Below are 14,832 nucleotides of genomic sequence, written 5' to 3'. Positions count from 1 at the left end.
TGAATCGTGGCAATGCCAAGCTATTAATGCTGGTGGCCAAGAGAAGCTCATTCCTTGGTAGGCAATGCCAAGCTCGAACGATCTCAAAATCATGCTGAAGCGAGCAACATCTCCGGGACCACCTTTTTCACCCATATTCGGAGTTTGTGACCGTTGTGGCGGACGAAGCAAATATGATAAGATCTGCGTACGACCTGCACCGCAGTTCACTGTCTTCACTTGCTTTTCGACTCCCACGCAGACAATCTTGTGTGAGAATCTGAGGAATCACAGACAAGATGGCAACGCACAGTAGCTCGCCAGATACTTCTGTATATGACAAGGTCACCGAAGCCAAACATGTCGACGAGGCTCTTTCCGATAACTCCAAGGAGGCTCTGGACTACGATCCCGAGTACACACCTGCGGAACAAAAGAAGATTATCCATCGTGTCGATATGAGATTGATCAGTACCTGTGGTGAGTGCAACTCTTTCCAAGAATGAAGACCTCAACGGCGGCTGCCGCACAGGTGTTACACACAACGACCTTTGAACTTGAACTGTCCGATGAAATACAGCGTTGCTTGCCACTGCGAGTGTGCTGGCTCACCTGGTGGTCGTTTGAATACCAGTGACAGTGTTGACTCATATATCAGGTATATTGTACTGCATTTCCCTCATGGATAGAACCAACCTATCTGCTGCCGCCATTGCTGGAATGAACGTCGAGCTTCGTCTCAACGTAGGCTTCCGCTATTCGACCATTGCGCTCGTGTTCTTTATCACGTACGTTCTCTTCCAACCGCCGATGACTGTCCTGTGCCGAAAGATTGGGCCAAGGCCTTTCCTCGCCGGTATCTGCTTCGCCTGGGGAGGTGTGATGATCGGATTTGGATTTCCAACCCAGTGGACATCGATGATACCTCTAAGACTAATCCTAGGTAAGGAAATACCTCCACATCCAAGGACGATTGCTAATAGCGCTTGGCAGGCGTTCTGGAAGCCGGTTTCTTCCCAGGATGTGTGTATTTGATTTCCACTTGGTATGTCCGATACGACTTGCAGAAACGCTACAGCGTCTTCTATCTCATCGGATGTCTGGCCTCCGCATGTGCAGGCATACTAGCATTCGGACTCATGCAGATGGATGGTATCAACGGTTATCGCGGCTGGCGATGGATCTTTATCATGGAAGGTAGGGAAGCTTGCAATATCGCTTTTTGCAAAGTGTTATCAGCTCGAAAGTAGACTAACACTAGCCAGGAATCTTGACATGTGTCCTAGGAGCAGGTGGTTACTTTCTTCTTGTTGACTTCCCCGATCGAGCGCACAGAACGGCTTTGTGGTTCCTGAACGAGAAGGAGTGTGCCTTCATCTTGCGAAGGATCAACAAGGATCGGGACGATGCGGCAGTTGAATCCTTCAATTTTAAGAAGTGGGTGTCAAACGGTCTCGATCTTAAGATTTGGGGATTCGCAATGATCTTTTTCTGTCTGACAACTGTTTCGTATGCGATTGCATATTTCTTGGTTGGTTTCCAAACGTGTGCATCGAGTGAATGTTCACTGACATCTCCAGCCGATAATTCTTCGAAATGGAATGGGCTTCTCGGTTGGTGCTTCACAATGCCTTGTGGCGCCTCCTTATGCATTTGCTGGCATTGTGGTAAGTCAACGATTGCCTCGGTGACGTCTTTGGGCGCAGTCTGACAGTCCTAGATGTTTGGTACAGCATGGCTAGCCGACAAGTACAGAGTCCGTGGCCCGATCTTGATCGGCAACGCAGTTCTTGGCCTAATAGGTCTGCCTATGATGGGATATGCTTCGTCCAGCGGCGTTCGCTATCTTGGCGTTTTCTTCGTGACCGCAAGTGCGAACGCGAATATTCCAGCTTGGTAAGTCCTTGCGCCATTGAGCAGCAGGACGTGAGCTGACGTTTTCCAGTATGGCTTACCAGGCCAACAACATCCGAGGGCAGTGGAAGAGAGCCTTCTGTTCCGCCACTCTGGTTGGATTCGGTGGCATCGGAGTAAGTTGATAAAGAGTAAGCACAGTGAGTTTGAACTGACATCTGAAAGGGTATTTCTGGTTCATTAGTGTTCCGATCACAAGATGCACCTACTTACAGACCTGGTATGCAGTTCTTTGAATTCTGCCATGTTAACAACTAATGGATGCGTAGGTATCTTTGCAGCCATCGCTTGCAACTTGCTCATCATCGTGATTGTCATTTGTAACACCATTTACTTTAGGGCGGCAAACAAAAAAGTGGACAGGTATGTGCATATCGTCGATTTTCTGCGATCTGTAGCGCTAACTGGTGCACAGAGGTGAGAAGGTGCTTGAGGGATTGCCTGGATTCAAGTACACGATCTAGACTGGACCTGATTACCCAAAGTCAGACAAAGTGGCAGCTGAGGAGGACAGTCAGAAGCCAGAAGACTAAAGCAGCCTGTATTCCTTGAGCGCATGCCACCTGTACATTGGCCGTGTCCTAGCTGACAATGTATGAAGAGTCGGACAACAAATGTCGTTCGGTCTGCTATACGTGCTTCGGTACTGGTATCCGATGATTACAAGACGCGGTCGACCGAGTCCGATGTAGGTAGGGTAGCGCGACTGGCGATCTTCTGTCCACCGTAGTCTGATGAGCGAAGTATGCCAGTTGGTTGAAATCGATTCACAGGTGGTTTCAGGCATTATTTAGAAGTACCCTTTAGCAGTCCCTAAATGAGCTTGCGCTGATGTGGTAAAGCCTACGGTCGACCATAGATCCTCATGTTGCATAGTACCGTCCTGCCTGTACACTCCATCATCATATCCGGAGAGGCGTCAAGGTCCTCGATTGTGGCAGACAGACGGTGTAGCGGTTCGATCATTTCTGGCGAACAGGTGTACAAACGGAAATCTTGATGAACACGGGAACACGTTCTTTGTCACTGTTCGGGAAGTGGCTGAATCTATCTCTAATTCATAAGTCTTTGACACCACGAATATATACAAGCCGAAGATTCATTCAGCCTGTATCTGCATGTCAGGTCAGAAAGTACGCTACAGTCATGGCTTCTCAAGTCCGGACGATCGCCGATACTCTTGAAAAGCCAGAGCTCGATGACAGGTCGTACAAAGTGATAGAACTGCCGAATCGCCTTCAAGCACTTCTCTGCTCAGACCCGCTTACTGACAAGGCAAGCGCAAGCTTGAATGTCAATGTCGGAAACTTCTCGGACGACGATGATATGCCAGGGATGGCTCACGCAGTTGAGCATCTTCTGTTCATGGGCACAGAGAAGGTACGGTACGACTACAAGCTAAGCACAGAAGCATACTAATGCATTTACAGTATCCAGTAGAAAACGAATACAGCTCCTATCTCTCTGCCAACTCAGGTTACAGCAACGCCTACACAGCCGCGACTCAGACCAATTACTTCTTCGAGTGTGCTGCTTCCCACGAATCTAATGAAAAGATACCAAATGGCACACCCAACGGCACCACGAAGGGGCCTCTATATGGCGCACTGGATAGATTCGCCCAGTTCTTTGTTGCACCCTTGTTCCTAGCAGAGACCTTAGATAGAGAGTTAAGAGCAGTGGATTCAGAGAACAAGAAGAATTTACAGAGTGATAATTGGCGGCTCTCGCAGCTTGCAAAGTCTCTTTCCAATCCTAGACACCCACACCACCACTTTTCCACAGGTAATCTGAAAACTCTCAAAGAGATTCCAGAAAGCCGAGGTGTTCAGATAAGACAAGAGTTCATCAAGTTTTATGAGAAGCACTACAGTGCCAACAGAATGAAGTTGGTTGTACTGGGCAAAGAGCCTCTGGATGAGCTTGAGAGCTGGGTAGTTGGTCTCTTCTCTAACGTGAAAAACAAGGACCTTCCTGAAAACAGATGGGACGGTGTGCAGCCATTAGCCAAAGAACAACTCCAAACCGAAATCTTCGCCAAACCTGTAATGGAATCGAGGGCTCTGGAAATCAGCTTCCCTTACCAGGACGAAGAAGGAATGTACGAAACGAAGCCTTCTAGATATCTCAGTCATCTGATAGGCCACGAAGGACCTGGTAGCGTTCTGGCGTATCTGAAGGAGCAAGGCCTGGCAAACTCTTTAAGTGCTGGAGCTCATACAATCTGTCCTGGATCTGCTTTTATGGAGATCGAGGTCAATCTCACACCTGAAGGATTAACAAGATATCGTGACGTGGTCAGAATCGTGTTCCAGTATATTGGTATGATGAAGGCAGAACCGCCTATCGAATGGATGTTCGAAGAGCAAAAGAACATGGCCGAAGTAGAATTTCGCTTCCGTCAAAAAGCTCCTGCCAGCAGAGTAAGTCGGTCATCAGACAGTATGGAGCACAAGCTAACAGGCATATCAGTTTACCAGTGGAACAAGTAGCGTCATGCAAAAGCCTCTGCCTCTACAGTGGTTACTGAGTGGTAGCAAGCTGAGAAAGTTCGATCCGAAAGCAATCGTTCATGCTATGCAGTTCCTCAGAGAAGACAACTTTCGTCTCATGATCGTTAGCCAAGACTTCCCAGGTGATTGGAATCAAAAAGAGAAATGGTATGGCACAGACTACAAGGTGGAGAAGATATCAGACGACACCATCGCAGAAATACGCCAGGCATTATCTACCAACAAAGACAGACCTGCTGAATTGCATTTGCCACACAAGAATGAGTTCATCCCCACGAAACTTGACGTCGAGAAGGCTGAGGTCAAAGAACCCGCCAGGGCCCCACGACTACTTCGAAACGACGAACAGGTACGGTTATGGTGGAAGAAAGATGATACTTTTTGGGTACCGAAGGCAAACGTAAACATACTGATACGAAATCCTGTGGCCTACGACTCTCCTGCAAACCACGTCAAAGGTGCCTTGTTCGCCAACATGGTCAAGGACGCATTGCAGGAATACTCATACGATGCAGACATTTCAGGTCTAAATTACGGACTCATGACCCTTTCTACCGGCTTAGAGCTCAATGTTCATGGTTATAACGACAAGTTGAGTGTTCTCTTGGACAAAGTTTTGGGGACGATGCGAGACCTTACATTCCGACAAGACCGATTTGATATCATCAAGGAACGTTTTGCACGTGAGTACAAGAACTGGGGCTTCCGACAACCATATATGCAGATTGGTGACCACACAAGATATTTGATAGACGAAAAACGATTTATTACAAAAGAGTATGCCGCAGAGCTGCCTCATGTGACCATGGAGGAGGTCAAAAGCTTTGCTCAGCAACTACTGTCTCAGGCGCACCTTGAAATGCTTGTTCATGGCAATGTCTACCGTGATGAAGCTAAGAAGATGGCGCATATGGTTGAGACCACGCTTAGACCCCGTGTGCTACCACCGTCACAATTTCCAACCAGACGCAATATCTTACTTCCTACTGGCAGCAATCATGTATACAAGCAGCCGCTGGACGACCCGGAGAATGTCAACCACGCTATCGAGTACTACCTTCAGGTCGGCTCAAACTGGGACTACGCGCTGAATGCAAAAACACAACTATTAGCTCAGATGACTGACGAGCCCTCATTTGACCAACTTCGTACGAAGGAACAGCTTGGCTACGTGGTTTGGAGCGGCCTTCGACCATCTGCAACGATGATCGGTTACCGAGTACTCATTCAGAGCGAGAGGGAGCCTGAATATTTGGAAAGCCGCATTGAGGCTTTTCTGGTCAAGTTCAAGAAAGACCTCGCGGATATGACCCAGGAGGATTTTGACAAACACAAAAAGAGTCTCATCGCACGAAAACTGGAGAAGGTCAAAAACCTTACGACTGAAACCAACCGACTTTGGAACTATATCGCAGGAGAGGCATACAATTTCTTTCAAATTGATACGGATGTAGAGAGTATCCGGAAGTTGAGCAAGCAGGACATGCAAGACTTCTTCCACCAGTTCATCGACCCACAGTCGCCGACGAGGGCTAAACTATCGGTACATCTGGTGGCGCAGAAGGCGGCGAAGTTGGAGACCTCGCCAGCAGATCAGAAGCAGCAACTGGCTGAGATGCTCTCGCAGTATCTTACAGGACAAGGAGCTCAAGTTGAATCTGCGGCTTTGCAGTCAAGCTTTAGCGACATTGAAGTTCATGATCAAGCAGGCGTATTGGCAGCATGCAAGACTTCCATTGGCTCAGCCTTGCCAGAGAACAAGCGTGATGAAGTCCTGCAAGGACTTGAGAAGGCCTTGCCACAAGTGTTTGTTGGTTTGAAGATACAGGCGCCGGAAAAGGTAGAGCAGCTAGAGACAGCACTGGAGACACCAAAAGCTGTGGTGATAGAAGACGTGCATAGATGGAAGGCAGGATTGCAGGTCAGTGCAGGTGTCGTGCCAGTCACTGACATCAAAGACTTTCAGGACTTTGAGAGCAAGCTTTGAACAGGTTGGTAGTGGTTTGTGTATGCGATAGAGACTGCGGGTAAACCGCGAAGACTATCGATAGTCATAGACTCATAGATCCGCATCACCATCACATACTTAATCAGTACTTCCAGTATCACCGTCTGGCCTGTTCGTAGGCATACAGCTATGCTCACTCCTGTAGAAGCTCATACGGACCAGTGATTATAGCGTTTCTCTCCAAGCCTTCCGTCGGCTTGGCACTTCCTGCATTGTACTTCAGCTCAAGTCCGAAGAGCCTCATCCTACCTGTTACATTTATTTTGTGAGGGTGTCGGCTTGGCTTGATGTCTTGTAGCCACCACACTTGAACGTAAGACTCTTTGCACAAATTCGTCTTGTATACATCAGTATTAGAGGCGGATCAGGCGATACCGACACTCTCTCCGACAATGACTTCCGACTTCACACAGCAATCGGCACATCCGTAGGTGTACGCGCCATTATGCAGCACTGTAGTGATCAGCACTGACCATACACAGGCCTCTGAACCCACCACCATTTACTGCAAACCAACCGCAGACGATACGATTACACCCTCTATCCAACTACACGTTTGGTACCAAGGATGTCCAGCTTGAGGAGGATCCCTCCGTGCTGACCAGGCTGAGGAGACTGGAGGACCACTACGAGAAACATGGCATGAGAAGGACATGCGAAGGCATTCTTGTATGCCACGAACATAATCATCCACATGTCCTGATGCTACAGATCGCAAACGCTTTCTTCAAGCTGTGAGCTGGTTCAGTGTTCTGATATAGGAGGGACGGCACACTGATGCAATTACAGACCCGGAGACTATCTTCCACCTGAGGCTGAGGAGATACCTGCTTTTACCGACTTGCTCAATTCTCGCCTTGCGCCTACAAGTCCCACGACGCAGGATCTTGAGTGGCAGGTAGGCGACTGTCTGGCTCAATGGTGGCGCCCAAACCACGAGACTTTCCTCTATCCCTTTCTGCCTGCGCATTGCACACGACCGAGTAAACTCTCCAATCCCATTGAAAGCAGAGTGAATTGGTTGAAGCTAACTAATGGGCAGAGGAGCTGAAGAAACTCTACTTTATACACTTACCGCCAAAAAAGGCACTCTCGATACCGAAAAATATGAAGCTGTTAGCTGTCCCTCTCTTTGAGCTGTATGACAACACAGCACGATATGGCCCGCAACTGAGCGCGATCCCACACTATTTGAGCCGATATCGATTCGAGTTTGTGGACGAAGAAGGAAGAGTTAGTCGCGTGACGCCTGGTGGAGAAGCTATGAGTGGTGGAGGCGGTATTAAGGTGCTTATTGATGGAGAGATTCTTGATCAGAACGGAAGTGCACAATTGAAAGGGGAAGACGACGATGAAGTGGATATGAAGAAGATCAAGGTCGAGCTGGGAAACGTAGAGGGAATGAAGGATGAAGACGACGTCAAACAGTGATCTGTACTGGAGTGGTCTTACGACACTGAGCTGCAAGAGGTTTGAGCTTCATGTCCTATATCGCAAATTGACATGACACAGTTGATTAAAGTCGCGCGATCGATCAAGTAATGGTCTGATGTGTATCAACCACAGCCACCACTAGACCTCGACCACCAATACGATCCAGACCTGCTCTCTATCTATATCCAAGAAGAAGCTGGCATCTACCCAGTGGCGGTACTCGCGACCTCCAGAAACTGGCAGGTACCACAGAAGCGCGCTTGCAGGTCTTGCGGGATTGAGGCTTGTCGTTCCTACAGCGTCAGACTACGAGTAACGTTGCTCGGATATTCCGCGACACCCACTCAAAGTATCATAGTACGGGTAACTTCTTAAAATTTTCATTCTTTCCATCGTTTGGCTCGGCATATTACCAAAAAATCGTCTCGAATCTATACCGCTCGATCGATGCCCAAGCGTTGAGGTCGATAGACATATCACTTGTGGTTATCTTCACTAGGAAGGTTCAACTACGTAGTGACATGGTAGATCAAGTCACTCTGTCTGGATCAGCGACACAACGTTTCTGATATCTAAAAACCTTGGTGGTTCTCCTGGCGATTTATACCACAATGTCTGGAGTCGAGGGGCAACGAGAACCACGACTCATGCAGCCAACGGTGTCGACTCTGTCATTGTACACTTCACATAACCAAGCATTTTTCTCACACCTCAAACATCGCCTTCGACGTCAAGCTTACGATACTCAACTACCGCCTCCCATTGGCCAGGCAAATTTGCACGAGTTTTCTGTTGGTGGGCTTCGCGTATTTGACGCTAAGTACGTCTCACAGCATCCAGAACGACTTTTCGCAAGATACCAATTTTGGTTTTTAGAAGTTTCGGATGAGCTCCTTCGCAGGATCTGTCCAGCTGATTTATGCAATATACCTTGTCCATGGGACGAAGAAGCTCCCAGACACTGCAGATTGCTCAGAATGTGTCAGGTAAAGCAGTTGTGGCAGCAAGATGACTCCGGAAGAGCTTTCTGTATGGGCAAGCTGTGCCCGTATCTTCACGACATTGTGCCTACTTGCAGGAGCTTGCAGGACCAGGTTTCCAACACTGTTATCAAACCGAGGAATCAGTTTCGAAGTTTTCAGACATGCAAGCACGTCACAAAACAGTCGGAGCAGAATCAACCTGACGGGCAGTGTTGCTTCTGAGGCCACGATCTAGAGGGTGCACGGATTGAAGCTATGTGGAACTATTTCAGCCACTTCTGGCAAGCTGGGCTGGCAGGTTGCACAAACATGCTACAGAGAGTCGATGCTCTTGGAGACAAAGTCGTTCTACCTTACTTGCCCAGTCTGACCACCTTGAGAAGTAGCCGGATGGATGCAGATGGTAGGACTTTCTCCGGACTCACGTTTCATGGTCACAGAGTGATAATGCCTATGTCCGTCTATGAGGCGTATATTCGCGGCGCGCTACGTGGATACGAGAGGAATGAGGCACGAGACCTAGTTGGGATAGACTCAAGCTTGGACAAGAACGAAAGAGATTTGCCAGAGGTCCAGGACTATACTGCAGAAGGAGCCGGGGAAGCTGACACAGCAGCCAGGATTGGAACCCGGCATTGTCGTTGCGCAGGTCTTCCAAGCATAGACAGGCCAGGGCTCACTTGTTCAAAGCGTTACTCGGCTTCTGTCTCCGACTTTCACCAGAAGCACGAGGAACAAATGAAGAAATATTCGCGTACAAGCAACAGCGAGCTATGGAAAGCGCAATGTTGCCGTGCTTTAGCTGCTAAGGACATAGAGTTAGGTGACCATGGTTGGACAACGTGCTAGGCCGGGGAGCAGGAGTATAAGCCAAAAGTTCAGGCCAGAAGGGGTGGTAGAATGCCATAATATAGTTACTTCATCTTGAATACAGAAGATCAAACTCTTGCCTCGGCTGGGGTTTGCACACATTTGTAGCCACTACGTCATTCTCTATTTACCAGCTCAGGTTGGAATCAGCCTGCTCACAATGTGCAGCATGGCGCACGACCTTTGTAGTACCCGGTCATTCGTACACTCGGCGATCTCAAAGAAAAGAGCCCCTTGACTGATGCTCAAATCAATTCAATACACTCAGTGACGAGGAGCGGGCCTTATTCAAGAAGCTTAGAGCAAGCTCGTCGCATTCACACACTGATGTTTAATCTTTGTTCTTGTTTACGACACTCCTCAACATGCGCCTCATAGGTCTCACAGGCTCAATAGCCACCGGGAAATCCACCTGCTCATCCCTCCTCTCCTCCCCGCCACACAATCTCCCCATCATCGATGCCGACCTGCTGGCGCGCAAAGCAGTTGAACCGGGAACATGGGCATACAGCCGCATCGTGTCGACTTTCGGTCCAACAACTCCTGATCTCCTCCTCCCACCCTCCGACCCTGCCTGCGAAGGTCTCTCGGACGGTCCTACAGGCAGAGGCCGCCCACTGAACAGACCAGCTCTCGGCCGCCGCGTCTTCGGTACGAGCGAGGAAAAAGCCGTGGATAGGAAGAAATTGAATAGTATTGTACACCCCGCAGTGCGGTTCTACATGCTACGCGAAATTCTGTGGTACTACGTCATGGGACACTGGGCCGTGGTCCTCGATGTACCACTCCTGTTCGAGAGCGGGCTGGATATGTTCGTGAGCACGGTCGTGGTCGTCGCGGTTTCGGAACCAACCATCCAAATGCAGAGACTACTCGATCGTGACGTGCATCTAAGTGAGGAGGACGCGAAGAACCGGGTGGCTAGTCAGACGGATGTGAGGGAGAAGGCGAAACGGGCTGAGGATAGGAATAGACGAGGGAAGGGGAGGGGATATGTGCTGTATAACGATACGGATAAGGAGGATTTGAGGCTGCAGATTGATGATGTTATGAGGCAGATACGTGCTGATAGTCCGAGGTGGTGGAGTTTGGCGTTGCTTGTGTGTCCGCCGTTGATGGTCGCTGTGGCGAGTCTGGAGGTGTTGAGGGGGTGGAGCATACAGAAGGAGCAGGCGAGAGAGCTTGGGAGAGATTTGCCTAAGGCGAAGTTATGATATGGGAAATAGATTCCCTTCAGCTGTGTCGATATCTTTCACCAGTCTACCAATTACATTATTGCCACCTCACTTCGTCACCTCCTCGTCCTCCGTCTCCTGGCCAGGTGCAATTGAAGATTGTGCAGCATCCTCTGTCGCTTCGCCATTGTCAGCCTCAAGCTGCTGTTCGGCATGCGGCTCCGATTCTATGCTCTCCCGTCGTCGTTGCTGAGCCTGTGGACTGTTCAGAGGCGTCCTTTTCGCCACGTCGTCCTCGCTCAGCCGCCGGCTTCCTGGTCTTTTTGGTTGCAGGTTTGAGATCATTATATTTATGTGGATCCCGCGACACCGAGGATGAGCTAGAGAGTGTGATGAAACTTGTGAACAGCGTGAAGATGCTCACATTCGAGTCGGTTGGTGGCATCATAGACCAAGGTTCTGGCACGGTAATAAGTTGCCGGTACCTTCCACATCTCGATTCGACATGACGGTTACTAATCCACAACTTTTAAAGTATAGTGGTCGCCGACAATAAAATCGACGGTACTCAAGAACACGGGGAAAAGAGCCACAACTACTCACTGCGTTCGAACATACAGCGCGAGGATTCTCAGCATGAAACGAAGAGTCTCTGCAACCATTCGAACGTCCGTCGAACGGAGGTCAACATCATGGACAGCGACATGAACTATGGGTACAGACCAGTCCTTTCCCACATCATGAACAGCCCGATCAACGAGGCAGTGCTCGAAAAAGGAGATCACGATTCTCGAGACCTGTTACGGTCGCCCGGCTAGCGATCACGGTATATGACCCGCGGACGGTACTACAAAGCACGGAAAGGTACATTCAGCCAGATTCAGATGCAAAAACGGCAAAGTATTGTGTTTGCTCCCTAGCGAATGTCGCACGACATCTAGATTCTATTATGGCCTTTCCCAGAACAAAACTGGCTTTATGTCGTTGTTTTCAGAACTACTTTTTGTACATCAGCGCATACAGAAGGCATCGACAATGAACTTTATCTGGCCTCCAGAAGGCGATTTTGGTGTCATTGCTAAATTAGCTTCTCAGGAAGCTGTCAACACGTTCGATACACTCATTTTCGATTGGGAATCACCTTTCGACGCGGTACGGTTAATTCTTGTATGCTTGGAACACGGAACCAACATCTTCGAATCAAACAGCACACAGCCTTTCAACAGTGGTCCGTACGAGATTGGCGATGTTTGGGGTATTTCTTCGCTAGATTTCCTCGGTCTGTCTGATTATGCAACGTACCCAACGTCATGCGAGATCGTACCAAAGGATTGGGAGGCAACGGATGATCCGCCTGATCTTGGGTTCAACGGTACAACGCAGTATGGCACCATCGGCCATTTGTTCTTGGTCACGAGCAACGATGCGACGTCAACGACATATGAACCTACCAGGTCTACAGCTACTGGAATTGAAGCAACTACAACCGAGACATCTGAAGCCAGTACATCCACCACCTTCGAATCTTCGGCAGAGCCAAGCTCAACAACCTTTTCCAGCACGAGCTCGACAGCTTTCTCTACACTCGCAGTAGTGAACACCAACACCACCAGCTCCGCAAACCAGCCCACCACACCCCCTCCACCATCGACCTCCTTCACCACACCCGAAACGACCATGTTCTCCGCCTCACTACCGATAACAGACCCTCTAACACTATCCTCTCAACCAACACCCTCGCCCTCACCCACCACTCTCCCACCCCTCAACATCCCCCTAGAAATCGGTCTTGGAGTAGGCATCTCACTCGGCAGTCTCATCTTCATCGCGCTAATCATCCTGATCTTCCTCCGGCGCAAGAAATCCCGACGACGACGACAATGCAAAGTTGAGGAGAAAGATATGATGATTATGACTCCTTCGAGGGCGACGGCTGGGCTGAAGAGTGAATTACCTGCTTATGCTGAGAAGGCGGAGGAGAAGAGGTTGTTTGAGGTGTGTGATGGGGGGGAGGGGAGGAGGGATAGATGGGAGCTTGAGAGTCCGAGGAGTGGAGGTGTGGAGGGGTTGTTGCTGGGTGGTGGTGGTGGGGGAGAGGGAGGGCGGATGCATGAGTTGGATGAAGGTCGTGGTGAAGCACGATGGTACCGCAGTCGTTGAAATCGCGACTTTGTACCGAGCTACCGCTGTGGGTGTTTGCGAAGTGATGAGCCAGGTCGGAATCAGAAAGAGATCGTGCCGTCATAGTAGATGATATAATAGTCGTTGCAGCATACATTTGGCTCACTCGAATGTGTAAAGAAGTGTAGTACTTGGAACATGACGTTCCAGGCGATCAGATTGCGCTCAGTGTAATTCATTGTATGCCTCTGACTCCTTGTCCTGCAGGCGAAGCTGATCAACCAACTTGTCCCTCGACTCCTTTTCGGCCCGTGCATCAGCCACCTTTGCACGGTGCTGTTCTTCGACCCATGTTGTAACCCAATTTAGAAGCTCTTCCTTATGGTGCTCGAACTCGTCCCGGTTATACTCTTGCGCAGCGTCCTTTGATTTACGCACCATCTCATCGTAGATGTCAAGGCCGAGCCCGTGTTCCTCATAAATCATCCGCTCGGTCCGGTCTCTCAAGTCGACCCAGGCAGGAAACATATCTTGCGCCGCTGTCTGGCTAGTGATTACACGAATGAGCTGTTCCGATGCATAATACGACTCGAATGGGTCGCGAATTCTCAGAGCGAATGACGCACAGCGTAGGATTTTGCAGTGATCTGGATGCAGAATCTCATTGTTGCCAACATGGAAGACTTCCATAGTGACATGTTTCCCATGAAGCAGGTTGTGTAACATCCGACAAGCAATAAAGAAATCATCGTAATCAGAATGATCGACGAACACTGTGAATCGTCGAAATCTTTCGAGTACAGGATATATCTCTGGTATCCGCTTGAAGTTTCCGAATTCGTTGTTGCTCGTAGCTGATGTGTAGATCCTCTGCTTCGCATACGAGAGCAGATTTGATACGTAGTTATTAGCAAGATCGGGTAGGCTAATTTGTATGTCGAAGACGTTGAGTGTCATGACTTGGGGGGCTGAGCACCGATGACCCTCCCTCAAACGAACCACGATAGACAACGAGTTCTCGCAGTACAATACGTTGCCGCCCTCCCCGTAAAGTCTTTGACAAATCCGTAGTGCTTGTCCAGAGAGGCAGGCATCTTGCTTGTAGATCTCCTTACGATGTTCTTCTTCTTGGATGTCCATATCTCCCCATACTCCTAAGACTGAACAATCCGTGGAAGCTGTAACAACTGGGTTGATACATCGATCTTTCTTAAACACAAGTCGCAGTATTTTTTGACGAACTTCTGCCGGAAGCTGGAACAGAGGCGAGGAAGACTGGTCATCATAGGGGAGTTTCGGAGAACGGGACAGCATCGTCGATAGTGACATATCGGAAAATTTTGTATTGCTTAGAGACATATCAAGATGGCGCAACGAGAGGCAGTGATTTTGTGCTTGATGAAATATTCTGCAAGGAAGGCGTAGCTAGTGAAAGTTGAGACGTGCCCTTTGAAACGAAGTGAAGGTACGCCTTGAGGTCGAGGCAAGAAGAGAGTAACGCGAAGCCACTTTAGCGAGTGAAGTCGTGCCAAGTGTCACTCAACATCGTTGCACAGGCACAAGCAGGAAATAGTCAAGAAGAGCCTTCAGCGCTATACGAAGACCTCTATTTCTGTCCATGGTGACCGTGTATTTCCTTAATTCACATACAACAGCGAACGTTTCCTTGTCATACTAAGCTGTATCGCCATGCGCACACACGCAACTAGATACTCAGCTGTGTAGGTCGTCATATATACTATACAATTAGTTCAACATTACTCATTAGATCGTGTTAGTACATCGTGCCTGCGCACCTCTTGAAAAATGTACAAACCATATTAGCGTACACTGTT

The 14,832-nt window shown here is 49.0% G+C and overlaps 6 protein-coding genes across 6 annotated transcripts; 5 read left to right on the top strand and 1 right to left on the bottom strand.

Moving 5' to 3' along the window:
• Positions 1-278: 278 nt before the first annotated feature.
• LTR64_003278 (uncharacterized protein) lies at positions 279-2,357 on the top strand (the record flags this gene model as incomplete). The annotated part of the gene is made up of 10 exons (XM_064897638.1): positions 279-459; positions 638-922; positions 973-1,176; positions 1,245-1,510; positions 1,560-1,646; positions 1,700-1,875; positions 1,925-2,009; positions 2,059-2,113; positions 2,163-2,256; positions 2,309-2,357. 10 exons carry the CDS (start codon positions 279-281, stop codon positions 2,355-2,357), a joined length of 1,482 nt encoding a protein of 493 aa, XP_064756588.1.
• Positions 2,358-3,039: 682 nt separating this feature from the next.
• On the top strand, positions 3,040-6,393 carry STE23 (metalloprotease; the record flags this gene model as incomplete). Its single annotated transcript, XM_064897637.1, has 3 exons — positions 3,040-3,273; positions 3,324-4,316; positions 4,357-6,393. 3 exons carry the CDS (start codon positions 3,040-3,042, stop codon positions 6,391-6,393), a joined length of 3,264 nt encoding a protein of 1,087 aa, XP_064756587.1.
• Positions 6,394-6,806: 413 nt separating this feature from the next.
• LTR64_003276 (uncharacterized protein) lies at positions 6,807-7,845 on the top strand (the record flags this gene model as incomplete). Its single annotated transcript, XM_064897636.1, has 4 exons — positions 6,807-6,841; positions 6,897-7,148; positions 7,204-7,312; positions 7,501-7,845. The coding sequence occupies 4 exons, from the start codon at positions 6,807-6,809 to the stop codon at positions 7,843-7,845; spliced, it is 741 nt and encodes a 246-aa protein (XP_064756586.1).
• Positions 7,846-10,066: 2,221 nt separating this feature from the next.
• Positions 10,067-10,915, top strand: CAB5 (Dephospho-CoA kinase cab5; the record flags this gene model as incomplete). Its single annotated transcript, XM_064897635.1, is given in 2 exon segments — positions 10,067-10,394; positions 10,413-10,915. The coding sequence occupies 2 exon segments, from the start codon at positions 10,067-10,069 to the stop codon at positions 10,913-10,915; spliced, it is 831 nt and encodes a 276-aa protein (XP_064756585.1).
• A 996-nt stretch (positions 10,916-11,911) lies between these two features.
• Positions 11,912-13,036, top strand: LTR64_003274 (uncharacterized protein; the record flags this gene model as incomplete). The annotated part of the gene is made up of 1 exon (XM_064897634.1): positions 11,912-13,036. The coding sequence occupies one exon, from the start codon at positions 11,912-11,914 to the stop codon at positions 13,034-13,036; it is 1,125 nt and encodes a 374-aa protein (XP_064756584.1).
• Positions 13,037-13,222: 186 nt separating this feature from the next.
• LTR64_003273 (uncharacterized protein) lies at positions 13,223-14,326 on the bottom strand (the record flags this gene model as incomplete). The annotated part of the gene is made up of 1 exon (XM_064897633.1): positions 13,223-14,326. The coding sequence occupies one exon, from the start codon at positions 14,324-14,326 to the stop codon at positions 13,223-13,225; it is 1,104 nt and encodes a 367-aa protein (XP_064756583.1).
• Positions 14,327-14,832: the final 506 nt, after the last annotated feature.

Source organism: Lithohypha guttulata, assembly GCF_036872675.1.
Source record: "Lithohypha guttulata strain CCFEE 5908 chromosome Unknown scaffold_2, whole genome shotgun sequence".
In the NCBI taxonomy this organism is placed as follows: Eukaryota; Fungi; Ascomycota; class Eurotiomycetes; order Chaetothyriales; family Trichomeriaceae; genus Lithohypha; species Lithohypha guttulata.
This window is presented reverse-complemented; position numbering and strand designations above follow the sequence as displayed.